Genomic DNA, 19,664 nt, shown 5'->3' with positions numbered 1-19,664 from the left:
ACACAGCCTTAATGTTAAGAAATGTGCATTGTGCTCAAGTAGCACTCCAAATAAATGTTAATTATAATTTTTATATCTGTAAGTCTCTCGAATGATATGTCAGTTCATATGTTAACAGATTTAAACTATACTTTATATATTTGTGTATATATATATAACTTTTGTACTAAGGTTATATCGATATAAAAACCCAAGATAAAGAATTTATCTTCTATTCATTGTTGTCAACAAAATGTTTAATGTTATTAATATGAGTTTAATGTAGAGCTAATAATCAATTAAATCATAACATTTAAATCAATATTTATTTTAATTGCAACAAACACTTCATAAAAAGATAGAAAGTATTATTTTGATTTATCGGCATTTCAACCATGTGAATATGTAATCGTTTAATCAATAAAAAAGCAATTGTAGTCTGACTTTTAATGTAATATAATCTAGTTGTGTGTTCCAGATTACATTTAATGACATAGATAGAGAGATGGGTAGATAGATCGTTTTTTAAAGTTTTTTTATAATGTTGTCATTATTAAATTGCATTGTTCATTTGCACACCCAAATTTTGTATCTTCATTTTCACTGCCCACAGAGGGGAAAGATACATCACAACAATATAAATCCAAAAATCATATCTGGTTATTCATCCAATCAAACGAATTGCATTCAGTTCCTTGTCATCTTCAGTAAGCCTGAGCAAAAATACATGAAGCTGATTCTGAGAAATTGCTGTCATTAGTGACTCAGGATTATCTGATTAGCATCAGATGTAAAGCGCAGTATAAAGGAAGTGATTTGATGAGCTCTCGGAGGTCGTTTGTCTGTGTTAAAGTTAACAGCGTTCAGTCGAGCAGTCAGCTGACCTATTTATCTGTTTGTCTGTCAGATGTAATGAAGCTCTCTGTCTGTTTGTACCGTATGAACCTCCCAGGCCGATTCGGAGGCTGTTTGGTGAGGTCTACATCATTTATTTCTTAAGAAAGCGCCAAGCATCCCTCCATATTGCTTTGTGTTGACGCTCCCGGTCTTTCCCAGGTGCCTTGTGGATGTGTATCGTGCTGAACCCCCACTGTAAGCCGGAACAGAAGGCCGCTTGGCTCAGGCAGCTCAAGAAGTGGAACAGTGTGGACGTGTGTCCCTTGGAGGACGGTAACCACGGCAACGAGCTGCCCAATTTAACCAATGCCTTGCCTCAGGGTGCACACGGCAACCAAGGTAAGTGTGTGTGTGTGCATGTCACGGTGGTGGGGGCAAAAACGGGGGTGTTTTAATCAACGTGCACCCCTTTTATTAGGCTTTGTGTGACTAATGGAATGCCCCTAATAACAGCGGTTCAGTACTTCCTCCCTGGCTTTTGTCCTTGCTGTGCTAATCATAACTCTGGGCGAAAGCGAGGGGGAAATAGCTCCATTGAAACTTTTCGATTAGTCAGGTCTTTTATACCAAGGCGACAGCGTCTGCAGAGATTTTATGATGTGTTTTGTTATAAATATTCATGCTCCAGACAGGTAATTGCAGTGAAATGACTTCCCCTTTTCCTAAGGCATGGGTATTTTGGGCATGAATGGGCTCTAGACTGGTTGGCACAGAGGTTGTATAGATTTAATTAGAGTTTTTTTTGTCTGTAATGCACTAAGGCTGGGTGATATAGCAAATATTTATGATATATTGTATTTTTTTGTTGACAATAAAACAATGAATTAATTCAACTCGGTGTACTACATTTGCTGTTTAAGTGTTATTAGACTGTTCAAAAGTTTGAGGTCAGTAATATTTTTATTTTATCGTTGATAGAAACTAATGTTTATTCAGCTAGTATGCATTAAATCTATCAAAAGTGACCAGTTAAGGCATTTATGATGTTTCTATTCCAAAAAATGCTGTTATTTTGAACATTGTTCATCACCGATTAATAAAAAAAGTATCTCAATTTCCACAAAAATATGAATGAATTAACTGTTTTTCACTTTGATAACAATAAGAAATGTTTCTTGATCATAGAAATTAAGCTATGCATCAGAGAAATCAATAACATTTTGCAATATATTCAAATAGAAAGCAGTTATTTTAAATGGTAAACATATTTCACAATATTACTGTTTTTACTGTATTTTTAATCAAATAAATGCTGCCACAAACTTTTGACTGCCTGATTAAATTTTTCATTCTTGTTATCACTCAAAAATGTTTACAGAAGTCCCCGCATCATATAGTTAACTGAGTTTTTGCATATTAAATATGATCCAAGGGCGTGATATAATAATTTGTGATGCTAGATAACCCAGCCCATGTAATGCCACCTTGCAGTGGTCATGTCGGAATCTGTACCACCTGTAAATGACAGTTCAGCTCGCTGCACTAATCTATGGACTTATTTCCGAAGGTTTTACAGTTTGCCCCTGACTGACAGACCCCCAGGGTCCTCGCTCTCAGAGCTAGCATTGAGAATGACAGAGCAATTTCCTTTCCCTTTTCCCTGTCTCTCCTCCTCCTCCCTCCTCTTCTTCGTCCTCAGATTCGGGCACCCGTCCCCACCGGACGGTTTTCACGCGAGCCATCGAGGCGTGCGATCTCCACTGGCAAGACAGCCACTTACAGCACATTATCAACGACGACCTCTACACCAACTACTGTTACCATGACAACACTGAAAATTCCCTCTTTGACTCTCGCGGCTGGCTCCTGTGGCACGGTGAGCATCTCGGCCGGAAAAAGACGTTTGCTTGACTCGCCTCTTTGTGTTACGCAGTCTATAGCATAAGGAAATAAAGCAGAGAGAGTTTAAGAAAAAAGCAATGAATGGAGGCTTTATAGGGAGCAAGAACAAGAGTTTCTAAGAATATGAAAGGCATTTTTAGTTTCTGTACCACTAGCTTTTGTGTGCTGGTGAATATGTTTCTATTGTGCCCATCTGAGATTTGTTAAAGGATTTTTTGGGGGGGGCTTTCTATCACAGAACACGTGCCTACGGCCTGCGCCAGGGTAGATGCACTGAGATCTCATGGTTACCCACGGGAAGCACTGCGATTGGCCATCGCCATCGTCAACACCCTGCGCCGGCAGCAGCAGAAACAGCTGGAGCTCTTCCGAAACCACAAGAAAGGTCAGTTAAAAACTGTATTGCTGGTCGAATTGGTTTCTTGCCGCTAAAAATTAACATTTGGTGGGGGAAAGCGTTGGTGTGCAAGTTGTTACAATGCATAATCACTTCTTGCGTTTATTATTTTCATAAATATGGAAGGAGATAAATCATATAGAATGATGCAGTGCCTTAGATGAACTTGCTAAGGCGCCAGTGGTCTCTATGATCAACTTAGCTCATTATGCTTTTGGGAAAGGCAGCCCATTTCTGAGTTTTTAATGGTATTTGATGCATCGCATTGCTGCTTATTTGCATAGTATTTCAAAGATTTTATAGGGCACATATTATTCCCCTTTTCACAAGATTTAATATAAAGCTCAGGTGTCCCCAGAATGTGTCTGTGAAGTTTAATCTCCAAATACCCCACAGATCATTTATTTGAGTGGAAGCAGAAACATGCTGTTTTTGTGCTTCTCTCTTTAAATACAAATGAGCTGCTGTACCTCAGATACTCTGCCTAACAACATCATTAATTTTGATCATCATGTCTATCGCACTGAAATCATGCGTTTTAAAGCCATATCAGTTTAGACTTCAGATTACACTGTTTTCTGAGTAAACAGAAATTAGCTGTTACATGGCATGCGAGTACCATGTCTTATTGCACTTAAACTGTCAGGTTTGTTAAATACACACATATAAGTTACAAAAACACAGTTGGTTATGTCTGGGAAAGGTATCACATGTCTTTATTAGATCTGTGTATTAAGTAACAGTAGTGTGTATGCTGTTAATATGACCCAGACAAACAGAAAAACACTCTGCTCTGAACTGAGTAACTTTTGTAGAATTAGTAAAAATACATTTCTTACTTGAATGCTGCTTTTAAACGCTCTAGCGTGAAGATAAACATAGAGGATTGTGTGCAGCTCACTCAGGGTGGGGTCATTGCTAAAACGGCAGTGTCCGTGGGTGGGGCTTGTAAAATATGATGTCACATTTTTCCGATTTGGCAAACGGCACGTTATTTGACACTGCTTATGATTCATGGGGATTTAAAAAAAGGAGTGAGGGCATTGTTATCCTTAAAATCTTAAAAATCTTAAAAAAAAATTGTTTAAAGGGCACCTATTATGCAAAATTCACTTTTATGTTGTTGTTTGAACAGTGTTTGTACACAACCACCCTAGGTTGTGTACAAACACTGTTCAAACAACAACATAAAAGTGAATTTTGCATAATAGGTGCCCTTTAAACAGTTTTTTTTAAGATTGGACAGACCCTCATTGCATTTCCAACAGCCACTTGTGTTTCCAGATAACATCCATTTTTATTTAAGTGATTTGCAGATGCTTTGATGCTGTCGTATACATGCAGTTTAAATCCAAGATGTTTTCTCTGTATTTTCGCATCTTTTTTCTGTCATCCGCATCCTTAACAGTGCCAAAAAGGCCAAAAAATGGTAGCATTGTTACCCAATTATCTTTTCAGTACTGTGTACCTGTGCTTGCTGTCTCTGTACCTAATGGCCAGGTAACAGTTTCATGCAGCACTGCTCTTCACTAGAGCTGAATGTCCACTCATGCCCAGGTCAATTGCATTTAAATGCAGATGACTGCTTGTTGTGGTGAAAGTGCCCACGCATAATTCATATTATTCAAATGAGCGAGGAAGCTCTATGGCCCGGTTCTGGGCTTTATGTAAAACACCAGTGTTTCCACAAAAGACAGATGCTATAGGAAATCACCGTCTCCCATTGTTCGACTCACATAGTCAGACTCTAGATACGTTTTTTTATTTTGGTAGATTGTGTGCTATTTTTATCACTGTTAGGTATTTGTTTCTTTATTGAATCACGTATATTTATAATTTCTCTCTAGTCATCTGCATAGACTTAAGAATCAACTAGAGTGTGACTGGTATATTGATAATGACTCACCCTAATAAGCACAATAAATAACACAAATTTGAGTAAAATTGTGCCTTTTTACGTTTATTTTTATTTTTTTCAATGCATGTCAGTACTGAGAAAAATGATCTCAAGTTTGTTGCAATGCTTTCTGGAACAGTTGCAAGGTGCTGGCAATTACAAAGTACCATGTAAAGCAGTGCAGTTTTCTTACCTTCTTTTTGGAACAGCGTTTGCTTAGGGGACATCCCTGTGATGTAATTTGCCTAGATAGGGAGCTTGAAGGCCATTGCTTACATAAATAATGTCAAAAAGAGTGTTTCTTTGTGTACCATTAAAAAAACAAACCACTTTATCTTTTTCTCTATCTAGATCTGCTTCATAAAGGGGTGACGTCCATCACTAATCTAGAGGGATGGGTGGGACACCCTCTGGACCCCATTGGAACGCTCTTCAGCACGCTGATGGAAACGGGCCGTGGGGAAGAAGACAGTTCGCAAGGCGGGTTTCTAGATTTCTCAGGTACAAAGATGTGAGATGCCGCAGCATGATTCATGTTATTTACAGTGTTTTTACGAACTAGCTGAAACTGTCAAGTCCTATTAACACCCAGTTAAAGCGTCAGGCGTCTTAAGCATCTTCTGTAATATTTATAGTAAAAACTGTTAATGTAAACATCTATACAGCATATTTCATGCGCCATGTGCTCCACTTAGGAAAAGCCTGTCTGTAAGTTGTACGTTTTTTTGCTTTATCGACAAAACCTCTATTTGCAACAAGAGTTTTCAGGTTTTTAGAACACTGTAGTAGAACCGATCAACCCTCTCGAATTAACCTCACATATGCTATTACTTTAGACTCTGATTAAAAAGATAAAGGAGTAAAGCATGAGCCTCTTTCATCTGAGCCTAAAAGTCATAACTTTATTCTTCCCTGCTGCATTTTTAATGCACTTTTAATTTTAATGATTTCTGTTCCAATCTTTTATTCATGAGCTTTGATTGGAGAGATGACTGTATCACAATCAGAGAACACGGTGCTGCAATTATACATTATTGTTGCCTTTGGGCTCATGTCCATTCTGATTGGCACCTGAAAGGGTGGGTGTGATCGTCCATCTCTAGCAAGCCCACTCAAGATGGACACCGTAGAGCCATAGGTCTAGTGTACATGCAAACTCCTATCCGCACTTGAACCCATTAATGAACTCATACCTGATTAGGAGTGCAAAAGGGATTTTGATGAGAATAGGATTTTGCCCAGCTTCCTGTCTGAGGCTTCCTGTTAGGTTCAGTTAGTCCAAGAGTAGACAAGGCTCTCCTCAAGCCAAAGCACTTATTTCTCTCTTGCTGTGGTTGGCTTTGAACTTAGTTTATTAGGAAAGGAGAAAGAAAGCGATTTGGTGGTGGGAGTGCAATACAAAAGAAGGTCTGAAGCCTCAAGCTTTCCTCTTTGTGCTCATTTTTGATTAGGACATTAAATCCTCCCGGAGCCAGCCGCACGGGTCCAAAGAGGCATCATTAAAATGTTATGATGCTTCTCATTATTAGCCCCGAATGAGTCGCCAATGGTGTTAATGTGTAACCAAGAACATGGAGCTCTGGATTCAATTTGTTGTTAAAATAGTAACGACATGAACGATCAGAAATCCAATACTTTTTTTTCTATGTTTAAAAAAAAAAAATTATACATGGCCCGTTTCATAGTTTTCAAGGTTTTAAGGAAGGGGTTTACACCAAAGTCATTTTATAAAGCTTGTTTTAATCAAGCATATCTTTAGGCCTTCATGCATAGCACATCTCATTTTGGCCCAGTGTTTGCATGGTGGAATCTCAATTTTAAAAACCTAAGGGAATTAATCATTACTACCAATCAAAAGCCTGGAATTGGTGCTGAGGGATCAGTGATGCCCAGCCAATCAGATGGGTAGATACCTCATAGCCAATCAAAAGACTAGGGTTGACTTCTTTGCAGCAAATCAAATGGCTGGATTAAGTTCTCAGGGACTGACTCCCTAGGAAAAAAATCCAGCCTTTGTATTGGCTGCAAAGGATTGGTTTCTCGTGGCCAATCAAAAGGCTGTTTTAGTGTTGAGGCTCAACCTTTCAACTAGTCAAAAAATTGGTGCAATCAAAAGTCTGGTTTAGGAGTCAGTATTTAGCACCATATCCAGCCTTTTCAATCAATGACTGTGCAACCAATTAAAAAGCTCTATTCAGTCCATAGGGATTGACCTCTTAGCAAATTAACAGGTTGAATTTGGTGCTAATCAAACGGCTCAGTTTAGTTCTGAGGGACTGCCACCTCAGCAACAAATCCATCATTTTGATTGCACCTAAAGGTTCTGTTCCTCACACCCAATAAGAAGACTGAATTTGGTGCCAAAGGATCGACTTCTCATCCAAAAATATAGCTGCATTTAGTGCTAAGGATAATTTTCTCAAAGCCAATCGAAAGACTGTTTTAGGCATCAATCCTTAGCACCATATTTGGCCTTTTAATTGGCCGAGATGTTGAGCCTTCGGCACTAAATACAGCCTTTTGATTGGTTAAGGGGCTAATCCTCGGCACAAAAACCTGCCTTTTCAATCGACTCCAGTGCAGCCAATTAAAAAGCTGGATTTGATGCCGAGTTGGTGGGAAGCCTTGCGAGGCTCAGAGCTGCATGTCGAAGTTGGCAGCAATGTAGCTGGAGATCAGTGAAGAGTGAAGAGCAGGGGCTCAGTCTGTCTGTCTTTCTGTCTTTCTCTCACTCTCTACTACATACTAAATACAGCCTAAACCTCATCATATCCAATAGCATTTCGCACCATCCCACAGATATGAATGTGATGCATGAACCATCCAATACATTTGCAAGTGCAGGGTACAGTGTATTACCTCAGTCACTCAGGAGCCTAATTGAGCATGCCTTGCCCTATGCCATATCAGGATGAGCTGCTTCATTAGACCAGGCAGAGTCCAGGCAGAGTTCCTCTCTGGTGCCTCATTATACAACAAGACCTGTCTAAGAACCAGTGCCTGGGAGGAAGGTCTCACTACAGTGGTTAACTCCGGAGGTGTCACCACCTCCCGGTTTCTTATGCTCTTTCTGTTTCTCACCCTCTGTAGCCAGCACAATGAGCTCGAGCAAGCACAGCGAGCTGCACTTGTTTCCGTCCACGCGTCGCTTCCTAGAGGAGGGTGAGTCATATCTGGCCCTGGCGGTGGAAACGGCCCTGATGGGACTGGGGCAGCAGAGAATCATGCCCGATGGACTTTACGCGCAAGAGAAGGTGTGCCGCAACGAGGAGCACCTGATCGCCAAGCTGCAGGAAGTTGACCTGGATGACACCCTGGTCAAGATCTTCCGCAAGCAAGCTGTCTTCCTTTTAGAGGGTAAGTCTTGGTGATTTACAGTGCGAGGGAATGACGGCAATGCTGTTTGTTTTTCATTAACTGAGGCTGAAAGCAATAGCCTGGGGAAGCCATTTGGACATAGCTAACAATTCTGGAATGGGTGCATCTGATTTCATTATGCGTCAGCTTAATATCTAGCCAAATAGTTTGTGAAGTGTTTTTTTTTTTTTAAATCTGCTGTAGAATAGCACATACTATATACCAAGGGTGTCCAGTTCTGCTCTCTGAGCTAAAACCTGTTCCAACACACTTGATTGAATGTTCCTAGTAATCTTGAAGACCTTGATTAGCTGGTTCAGTTGTTGTCGCAGAAGGCGATGCTCGGGAAGTTGGTACTGTAATAAAGCTTGAAAAAGCTACAGTTAAATCTCACACATTTTTTACTAAACAAAGATGATGTTAAACTATCTAGGTATCACAAAAGCCTCATATAAGCCTCCTCTGCAAAATTCGCTACCATGAAATTAGCTCAGCAATTTTACCTGTAATTGCTTATCCATTGCTGATGTTTCTGAATCATTTATAGGGCATTGGTAGTGTGTTTTGGGTGGATGCTTGTCAGTTGCAAAGGTAGGGTCTTGATAGATGGTCGCTAACTTCACAAGGCCTTATTAACCACTAAGAATACCTTAGCAACTAACTTAGAACAGTCTAGCAAATCATTCAGAAACTTAAGTAATGCATGAACTAGAAAAGTTGTGAAGCTACAAACTTCAACAGCATGGTGGCGTGCTTTGCAGGGGCAAGAACCATGCTTGTTTTCTTCAGAAAATCTAGTTGTTTTCCTCTTTTAACAAAGTTTCAGACTCCATTAAGTTGCATTTCCCTCAAAGCGGTGTTCAGCATGCGCAAAGGCACTCAGTGGGGGGTGAGGCTGTTTGTTTCACTCGCGGCTGGTGTTGGGAGTAAAATGAAATGGTCTTTGCCTACAGAGGCAAAGCTCTGAACGCCACTGGGTTGTTTTGAAAGAATGAAGAGAACTGATAAACTGGCCCTGCTGTGTGGATTCCTCCACCCAGCATATGCCAAGAGCGTGACAGGGGCACAATAAACAGGAAGGCATGCATTCTATTGGCTAAAGGGTTTGGGGGAGTTCTGGCCAAATGTGAAAATCCATCAAAACAACAAGAGCGTTCTCACACTGAGAGACATCCAGAGCATGCCACCCCCTTCCAGTACACGCTGTAATAGAGTTAGCATGCTCAGCTGTTGTGTGTGTGTTTTCAGTTAGCATCTTCAGCAGGACGTGACTGTAGCTCTGTTGCAAGCCTTGTGAGCTTCCTTGTTGTAAGTCTTCCCAAGGTTCAGTTGAACAGAGGTTTACCAAACACTTTATATTTACCAAGATGGTTTACTCCTATTACTATGAATGGGAAAATGTTAAATGCACAAAATTGCAGAATGTCCTACCTTTTAATTGAAAGAGCCAATAGCCAATTGACTCTTTGCAAAGTCCTGCCGCCTTTGTTGCTGTTGCTATGTCTGATAAGCCTTGGTGCTCTCATGCCACATGTTCAAACGCACTGAAAAATACCTAGCAAAAATAAAAAGGAAGCAGACTTCCTTGAAAGGGACTTTAGTTTATCACATTAGCTTAGCACATTAGCATGATGCTAAGTTAACAGCTTGAAGATCTAATAAGTATAAAATTCATAGTATTCAGTTAATAAGTTTTTTTTTTTTGCCTTTTTAGTAGTTAAATACATAGTAATTTTAAATTATTTAAGTTTCGCTCAAAGCTCATCGCAAGACATTCTGTGAAGTACACATGCAGTGCTGTGTTTATAATTTAGCCAAAACAAGGGATGTTATGAGGCGGCATGATCATGATCAATCCCAGAATGCTTTGCAACAAACTCTGGTGAGATATTGTATCCTTGATGAATAATTAGTCGAGATAGATGTTGACTGTGTATACTTTATTATTTAGTTATACTTCTGTACAATATTACTAAATATTTGTGTGTAATATGTGTTTTTATGCTTATCAGAGTTAGCTTAGCAGTACGCTAAGTCTAGTCGAGTGCTATTTGTGAGTTTCTGCCAATCCAAAGCATCACATATGAGGTTTTATTTTGATGCTGCTTAGGTAGCTGGTAGCACGTATGCCTCTTATGAATGTTTATTTTGGTTAGTTTGTCTGTGTCTGTTTGTGTGTCCAGTGCTTTCTGTATTTGTGAACCGGCTTGTGGTCGCTGTGCTCTCAATCTAAAATAATCTAATGACAGAAATAGCTAAGCTCTCACATATGTCTTCTAGCATAGCAGTTTATTTTGTAGGCAAGTGTGAAAAGGCCTTCATGCTTGGAAGTGGGCGTGTGGTTTTCATCTGGTTTGAGGATTTGGAGGGGGAGGGTCTGTAAAACGATCTGTACTCGCCCCGGAAACACCACTGCCCACTTTTTGTGCATTTCCCCTAGAAATGGATAACATTGCTTGACGCTTTTCAGAAATGTTGTTATCCATGTTCACTCCTGACCTACAGTACGACCAATCTATGATGTTGGAGGGAAACCAATGGTAATACGCTGACAATACCATGGCAGTGTTTAAAGCAGAATGCAAATATTGTTAAAGTAATGGCAGCACCTCAGTACATTATGTGGTTTTGATGTGTCATGCTGAAGGGTATCTTGGGTGTGTGTGCAACTGTGCATCACTTGATTGCGAAGTGAAACATGAACATCGAAGGCGTTTCTTTCTCACAAACCCACTTTTACACCCTGCTTGTACCTACAAATCTGTGCATTTCTAACCACATCTCACACCTTCAGAAGGGCATGTGCTGTATCTTCCGAAGGTGTACAACAGCTTTATTCAAATCATTGTTCACGATTTTGCATTTACTTTCTGTAGGTTTCATCTACATCTTATGTGACTGTGACTATTGCTTTTAACATTTCACAGAAACATTGCACCTACATAAATTGAGTTGTACATATGAATGAAAACTGAAACTGTGTTAACTTAAATCAGTGTTTCTTAAACTGGGGAGTTGATGAGTTGATTCAAATCTGCAAAGCTAGAAATTAAATTAGAAAAATAACGCAATTAAAATTTGAAATGCAATGGTTTATTGAACCTTTAGTCATCTAAAGATTAAAAAAAACTGTTATTTGTTGAGTACCATATTGGATGCATCAGGCTTTTTTGGCTCATACAGTGTGATGTAATGAAAATTTGGAGCTTAAAGGAAAAGAATACATCAGTTTTATTCAGAAAGTATGCAGTTTGGTATAGTTGTTAAAGGCCCTTAACAACTATAACTATTAACAAAAAACCTAAAAGCTATCGGTCAGAGAATGTAGTAGATTGTGTGCAACAGGTTTTTCAGCGAAGTTTGATCATGTTGATCATTTAGAGGCCTTGTGTTTTAAAAAATAATATACAGTAGTAGGATTTCTAGGGTTAAAATATATTGGGGTGAGTTTCTGTAAATGCAATTGTTCCTATATGTTTTTGTGTGCATGAACGGTTGTGTTTTTCTCTTCCAGGTGGGCCCTACAGTGGTTTGGGAGAGCTCATCTATAGAGAGAGCGTTCCGATGCACACGTTTGCCAAGTATCTCTTCACATGCCTCCTACCTCACGATGCCGAACTGGCGTACAAACTTGCACTGAGAGCAATGCGGTGAGTTTCCACAGGCCGCACGGGCGACACTCGCTGCTAAAACTCAGTCACGTCCACCTACAATAATGAACACGCCCACGGCTGTGGCTTATTTTCCCATCGCATCTCATGTTTTTACTGACTTTACTCACCCTGAGAAGGCACGGTTACGTCTTCGCTGATTCTCAGATGTGTGTGTGTGTGTAGGGCGTGAGGTTATCTGGGGCACAGTTTAATCAAAAGGCGCCTTTTGCTTGGAAAACTGCTAAATAATTCATGGCCACTGAAAATGAGTTTTTGAAAAAGTGTGAATAATAAATATGTGTCGTTGAGTCTAATTTGGGCTGCAGAGGTAACGCAGAACACTCCTTTCACCACACACTCCCCCTCGACTCCTCATGTGAGTTGGAGGCCGTTTATGTATGCGCACTTGTACAAACCCTGTATGTGTGTGTGTATATGTTAGCAACAATTTTACATTTATTCAAGCGCCTTTACAAAACCTGTTTAATACATATTTTGAATATTTAAATTAAGTCTTTGTCAGCATACACACACACACACAACACACTCATGAAACGCAAGCAGAATGGAAATCGTTCTTTCAGCTATTTTTGAGTTAATTGACATGTTTCAATTTAAGCTTAGTTTTACAAATTATTAACACTGAAATCAGTTCTGCTTGTTCTTATGTAAATTTTCATCATAAAATTTTCGCCTTTACTTCAGTATGTATGTTTCCATCCAAGTTGCAAATTTGATATATGTTCAAAATTGTAATCTTGCCAAAATGTATGCATTTGTTTCAGAGCAGCGATCTACATTTGGTTTTACGAAATAAGAAGCAAAACAGATTTTGGTGATAATTATTTATAGAACTGAAAATTGTATCCGTGGAACAACAAATATGTAAATTAATGCAAATGTATGTCATTTACCAAAAAAGACACACAAATATGTAACTTTACATGTATGTATATTTCCATTCAAGTTGCAAATTTAATAAATGCGCAAAATTGGATTCTTGCGTAAATTGATACAGTCGTTTCAAAGCAACAGTTGATTTTAGTTCTAAGAATTATCACAGAAAAGACTTTTTTTTTTTATATATAAATTGTTGCATTCATTCAAATATAGATGTTTTCATCCAAATTGCAAATTTAATGTATTCACCTATTTCAAAGCAACAATTTACGTTTAGTTTTACGAATTAACACTGAAAATCAGTTCTGCTTGTAAATTGGTGCATTCACTCGAGTATTATGATTCCAACCAAGTTGCAGTTAAAATCTGCACAAAATTGGGATATCGTTACTCTGAAAGATTTTGTTAGTTATGCTTGTGTTTCTTAAATGAGTGCTGATGTGTAACAGAAATTCTTAAACTGTGTCCTAAATAGGTGTGATGCAATAATTGGTCCATCCACACTGAAAGCTAAAATGTTGCGCAATGTGATCACACCCAGTCCAAACATATTTCATGTTTAATATGCATTTGTGAACATCAGTGTTATCTTTGATCGTATGATGCTTTATGGCTGGTTTCCACCTTCCGGCTGGTTCAGTAGATTTATATCGACATCTTGTAACAAATTTTCTCTCATATGTTTTATTAATTTACCTTTTTTGACCTAGCCACACACACAAAAATCCAAATCTGTATGGTATTGTATTATATTTTGATTAGATTGTCTTTACTGGGGGATTTGCAGCTCAGGATACATGTATAAAGTCGATGGTATCAAACAAAGATCCACCTAAATTTAGCCAGTGCAGGAGCTTCGGGCTCAGTATTGACTTTCTCTATAAAAAGACCGTGGCCTCCAAATAACTGCTCTCCATAGCATTGACTCAGACGAGGGCTGATCTCCTCATAATACATTTCCCTTTGTAGATGGCTTGGTAATTAGCTCCATGCCAGGACATGACGCTTTGACATATTTGCGCCGCATTGGAGATGAAGAACGAAATCCTGCTCCGACATGAATAAGCATGATCAGATTTTTTAGTTACACATGACCAGAAAGCCAAGGTAGCCTCAGATAGCCAACAAAGATGCCCAACATGCAACTAACAGCCAGATCATATTCGAAATCTATGCATAATGAGGATGTCAATTTTGTAAGTGCACTGCAAAAATATGCTCCTATTAAGATCTAAGTTAGTGTCATGATTCAAACAGAATCCAGTCAGATGCACCTGTTGGCCTCGTTGTTGTTTTTCAGAAGTGCATTGAGTGTCCAGACAAAAAGGATGGTCAGTAATGGTGTGTGTGAAGGCCGCGGGCCGCCTCCAGGCTCATGTAAGCTGGCTAAAACAATACAGCAAAACCTCTGTTTGAGATCGACACACTGTGCTTCCCCAGTGGAAACTTCTGCTGTGGACCAGCCTGAAAAATACAGTTTTATGCTAAAGAAGCAACATTTACTTATACCACTGTTTTGTTTTATTGATGACTGACTGTACTCAGATGTGGTTTGGAACTAGCTGGTGTTAATCAGTATGTGTCTTTTTTCTGTTCGCAGGTTACCGGTGTTGGAATCCACGGCTCCTTCGGGCGACATGTCCCGGCCTCACCATATAGTATCAGTCGTCCCCAATCGTTACCCGCGATGGTTCACCCTCAGCCACATCGAGTCCCAGCAGTGCGAGCTGGCCTCCACCATGCTCACTGCAGCCAAAGGTTAGAGCTTTGCATTCGCCAGCGCGTCCATCACTCACGCGCAGGCTGCAATTACCCTGACAACAGCGCTGTTTGCTTAATGGCAGGCCTGTGCACCGCATTTCCGCTAGTAGACTGCAAAACAACGAGCCCTGACCCTAAAATCAAATCTGCATTCGTCTCCTCGGTTTGGAGAAACAAGACGCTCGGAGAAGTTGCAAATTCGCAGCACTATTTTTAAGATCTAATTGCACCGCAGTGCAGAGAAGCTGAAATCAGAGGAAATCAGCATGCTGGTGATAAATAGAAATCCTGTCCCAGAACTGAGCGTTTGAAGGTTTTCTCAGTGTCTTGCATCACACCGGGCGTCTGGCACTAGTGCTGACTCACAGCTCATTATGCAGCTGTGTGTGTGTGTGTGTGTGTGTGTGTGTGTACACGCACACGCGCTTGAGAGATGCAGTGCTGTAGACGAAGTGAAAGGGTTTTTGAGCGCCTGATTTTTCTTCAAGGTCACTGGTAACTTTTTGCAGTGTTTACAGAAATGGCCAGTCATGTCAAAATTCCATCACTTGCATGAATCCGTTTATATCCCATTAAATATTTATGAAATATTAAACATTCTCTGTCCTCCCTTGTATTTTTAGTAGAGATGGACATGAGGATCTGAGTAGTCAATGTTCGGTCATCTTTAATTAAATAAATCACATTAATATTAAATAATTGTACGCTTACAACAATGTTTAATCATGAATGCATACATATTTATTTACAATTTATTATAAAAAAAAGTATTATATATATATATATATATATATATATATATATATATATATATATATATATATATATATATACACATTTATTTATATGTATATATAGAGAGAGAGAGAGATAAAAAAATTAACTCTGTTCATATTATCTCTTCATCCAATTATAAATAATATATCTAAATTGCTTATGATGTGTAAGATGTATTATATATATTTATATCACATCTGTCTGTCTATCTGTGTGTGTGTGTGTTTTCTATGTACTTTTTTGGTCACTGCATGATTTGCGCACTTTGAAATTATGAAAAACGATCTCATAGTTTTAATAGCTGTTTACATCTTAAAACGCGCTGTTTTCCTGTGTTGTTTGTAGGTGATGCTCGAAGGTTAGAGACAGTATTAGAGTCCATACAGAAGAACATTCACTCCTCCTCTCATATCTTCAAACTGGCGCAGGATGCCTTTAAGATAGCGACGCTCATGGACAGTCTGCCGGACATCACTCTGCTGAAGGTCTCCCTGGAGCTGGGTCTTCAGGTATCTACTTCTTCATGCATCAGCACACCGTGATCTCCACTTATACCTGGTTTTACCCATATCCTTACATTAACTTTTTTTTAATAAATCACAGGTAATGCGTATGACCCTTTCAACGCTCAACTGGCGGCGACGAGAGATGGTACGATGGCTAGTCACATGTGCCACAGAAGTTGGTAAGTTTGAGCCTTCAGCTTTCACTGTTCACAAAAAAAGCAACTAGGCAATCAAGGCTGTTACAGTGATTTTACCATGGTATTTTAGCGAAACTGGCTTGAATAACTTTATAAACAGTCATGAAGACTGGTTGTTTATATTATTTATATTATTACGGTTTAATATTATTAAATATATAAATAAAGTTTGAAGTTGAGTGACATTCTGCTTCTTCGTGTGTCTGCAGGGGTCTACGCACTGGACAGCATCATGCAGAGCTGGTTCACCCTCTTCACTCCCACCGAAGCCACAAGCATCGTGGCCACCACGGTCATGTCCAACAGCACCATTGTCCGGCTGCACCTGGACTGCCATCAGCAGGAGAACCTGGCGAGCAGCGCGCGGACGTTAGCCCTGCAGTGCGCCATGAAGGACCCTCAGAACTGTGCTCTGTCGGCCCTCACGCTCTGCGAGAAGGACCACATCGCCTTCGAGACGGCCTACCAGATCGTGCTGGACGCGGCCACCACGGGCATGAGCTACACGCAGCTGTTCACCATCGCACGCTACATGGAGCACCGCGGCTACCCCATGCGCGCGTACAAACTGGCCACCCTTGCGATGGCGCATTTGAACCTGAGCTACAACCAGGACACGCATCCTGCCATCAATGATGTGCTTTGGGCTTGTGCGCTCAGCCACTCGCTGGGAAAGAACGAGCTCGCCGCAATCATCCCACTGGTGGTGAAGAGCGTCAAGTGCGCCACCGTGCTTTCGGACATATTGCGGCGTTGCACGCTGACCACACCTGGCATGGTGGCGCTGCACAGCCGCAGGAACTCTGGGAAGTTGATGTCATTGGACAAAGCCCCACTAAGACAGCTCTTAGACGCTACGATCGGGGCCTACATCAACACGACACACTCGCGGCTCACGCACATCAGCCCGCGGCACTACAGCGAGTTCATCGAGTTCCTCAGCAAAGCCAGAGAGACTTTCCTCATGGCGCACGACGGACACATTCAGTTCACACAGTTCATAGACAACCTGAAACAGATATACAAAGGCAAAAAGAAACTCATGATGCTCGTGCGCGAGCGCTTCGGCTAGTCCATCTTTGTACACTTTCTAAGTAAAAAACAAAAAGATACGACAAAAACAATACAAACCACACCGGTATTATGTGTATAGACTTACGTTTGCGCAAAAAAAATTGGAAAAAAAACGTGGAACGTTGTCATGTTGTGGAAGTTTGTGTGTTTCCCCTTTATTTGTGTGAAAGCGTGTGAGAGTATGTCACGATGTTTCGGTTTACACTGAGTATATGTTGTCCAGTGGCAAAAGTCCTCACAGCACTCCAGATCTCTCTGTTTAACATTCACAGCCTCAAAGTGAAGAAGAAATATGGCTTTAAACCAAACAACACCTCCATCCTAAGTGACAAGTACCTCGTACGGCTTCAGCTTTACTCCTTCCTGAACCAGTCACACGTTACCAGTGTACTAAAGAAGTGTTAGAAACGAGAAAAACTAAAACACATCTCCATTTTTTGAGTTTCCCTTTCAGTTCACCAGGCTAATTGCGTGGCTTTGCAGTGCTGTTTCGTCCAAAAGCATGTCTCACACACACGCTCACACACACAACCCCATTGTGCTTGCGCTTGTGGAAACTTAGCGACTGTCGACATACATCTCAGGGATTCTCTTTGAAAAAAAAAAAGAAAAAAATGGTCATGAAAGAATGAGAGCATTTTATTGTACTGTATATATGATAGTATATGTCTGAATATTGAAAAAATGTATACGTTAACTAATTTATAAAAAGAATATTCTATGTAATGCAAAATACTTGAAGCTGCAGTACCTTGGTTTGAAACAAAACATATCAGAGGGACTAAACGCGAGCCTCAGGCTGTGTTCGGAACAGAAGGCTAGCGCACTTTACTGCGTGACAAATAGTATGCGAAACAGTAAGCATTATTCCACAATTAACGTTTAACGTGATTTCATGACGTTGCATGTTTAATTCAGTTCATCTTGGAAATGAAACTGGGTGTTTTTCACATTTAATCCAATTTAAAGCGCATTGCATTGCACAGTGTCCATACTACACACTGCAGCCGCAGAAGCAGTACGCTAGAGTGTTATTCCGAACACAGCCGTGCTGTCGGGGCTGGAATCGGGCAGTGAACCTGTGTGCTGGGTATCTATGCAGAGCCACCTCCGATGCACGATTGAGCGGCCCAGGATGGGTTGGCGTAGACCTGACCGTGTTTGGACGGACACCCAGTGAACCAGAGCAGCAAGCCTTAGCATTAAGAATTGGGAATGCAAGAAATGCAGGCCCATGTGCCTCAAAAAACGCCTAGAAATGTAGATCCAACAGTATCGATGTTAACACAAACATGCTGAGCGATTGGCCTGACGCTCTTGTTTCTTTCCACAATAATCGAGTCACAACGAAGCTCCATTTTTATGCACAATAACATGTACATGCCTATCTGCTGACATCTTAACCTTGTGCAAGACAGAAAGTTGCTGTGTAGGTCTGACTGTTCAAACGTTTTTTTTTTAAACGCTATTTTATTTTTTACGTTTCTAGTTTTTTTGTTTTTCTTTTTGTCGTTCCTATAGAATTCCTCAACGAAACAAAAACAGCCTTCTTTCTTGCCTTGTCTTAACGCTTTAAAATAACCAAACTGGAGTTCTAACTACCAAACTTGTTCGTTAATAATGAAAGCCAACCAACTTCACGGTCTTTAATTTTAACTGAATGGTTCTGTATTCTGTGATTTTAAAAAGCAGTTTTCATATGTTTTTTGGTGCAAAAACATTGTCGAGTGTCCCCTTCCTTAGAGGTATGTCTGTAGCTCTTTTCTTTTCTTTTTTGTTCGTTTAGTAACAGAGATATCATTTTTCTCCATTTTATTTATTATGAAAGGTAAACGATTGTACTTCTTCACCCGTGTCAACATTCTCATGAAGTTGAATTTAAGATTTGATACACCGATATCAATTTATTTATGTAACTAAATCACTGTTTTATAAACTTGTTAATGATTCAACATTTTTGTTTTAATTAAAATTAGTTTTTTGAGAGGAAGCAAATCATTGAGTCATTTGTGTGCACGACACTCACTTTTTTCATGACTGATTTTCATAGAATGTTCATCTGTTCAGGACATAGACCAATAATGAGAAAATGTTCCATTTCACATGGTTTGAATCTGTTATATATATATATATATATATATATATATATATTAAATATAATATATATATATATATTAAATATAATATATAATAAATTACTATTTATATTATCATTTCTTACACATTTCTTAGACTCTTATAAGACTTCTTGTATAAAATAATAGTGCTGACTGCATTTTAGTCAATCCTACGCATTGTGAATCTGCTTAAAATGGTAGCGGCTCACTGGATTTGGAACAAATGGGTTAGTATAAATAAGAAAATGCTCCCAGTTTTAAATAAAGTCTATAATTTTAGGTAATCCAGCAAACCTTCCTTTGTCTTGTG

At 39.7% G+C, this 19,664-nt stretch overlaps 1 protein-coding gene across 1 annotated transcript in view; it reads left to right on the top strand.

Moving 5' to 3' along the window:
- The window catches only part of LOC127966223 (zinc finger SWIM domain-containing protein 6), a 71,384-nt gene extending 52,152 nt beyond the window's left edge, over positions 1-19,232 (top strand). The window contains exons 5-14 of the mRNA XM_052567068.1: positions 1,036-1,215; positions 2,516-2,692; positions 2,957-3,103; positions 5,364-5,513; positions 8,103-8,369; positions 11,884-12,019; positions 14,523-14,680; positions 15,806-15,969; positions 16,064-16,145; positions 16,373-19,232. Of these exons, the coding sequence (XP_052423028.1) occupies positions 1,036-1,215; positions 2,516-2,692; positions 2,957-3,103; positions 5,364-5,513; positions 8,103-8,369; positions 11,884-12,019; positions 14,523-14,680; positions 15,806-15,969; positions 16,064-16,145; positions 16,373-17,235 (2,324 nt within the window). The 3' untranslated portion in view covers positions 17,236-19,232. The remainder of the gene's footprint in view (positions 1-1,035; positions 1,216-2,515; positions 2,693-2,956; positions 3,104-5,363; positions 5,514-8,102; positions 8,370-11,883; positions 12,020-14,522; positions 14,681-15,805; positions 15,970-16,063; positions 16,146-16,372) is intronic.
- The last annotated feature ends 432 nt before the right edge of the window (positions 19,233-19,664 follow it).

Source organism: Carassius gibelio, chromosome B10 (genome assembly GCF_023724105.1).
Source record: "Carassius gibelio isolate Cgi1373 ecotype wild population from Czech Republic chromosome B10, carGib1.2-hapl.c, whole genome shotgun sequence".
NCBI classification, from domain to species: Eukaryota; Metazoa; Chordata; class Actinopteri; order Cypriniformes; family Cyprinidae; genus Carassius; species Carassius gibelio.
This window is presented reverse-complemented; position numbering and strand designations above follow the sequence as displayed.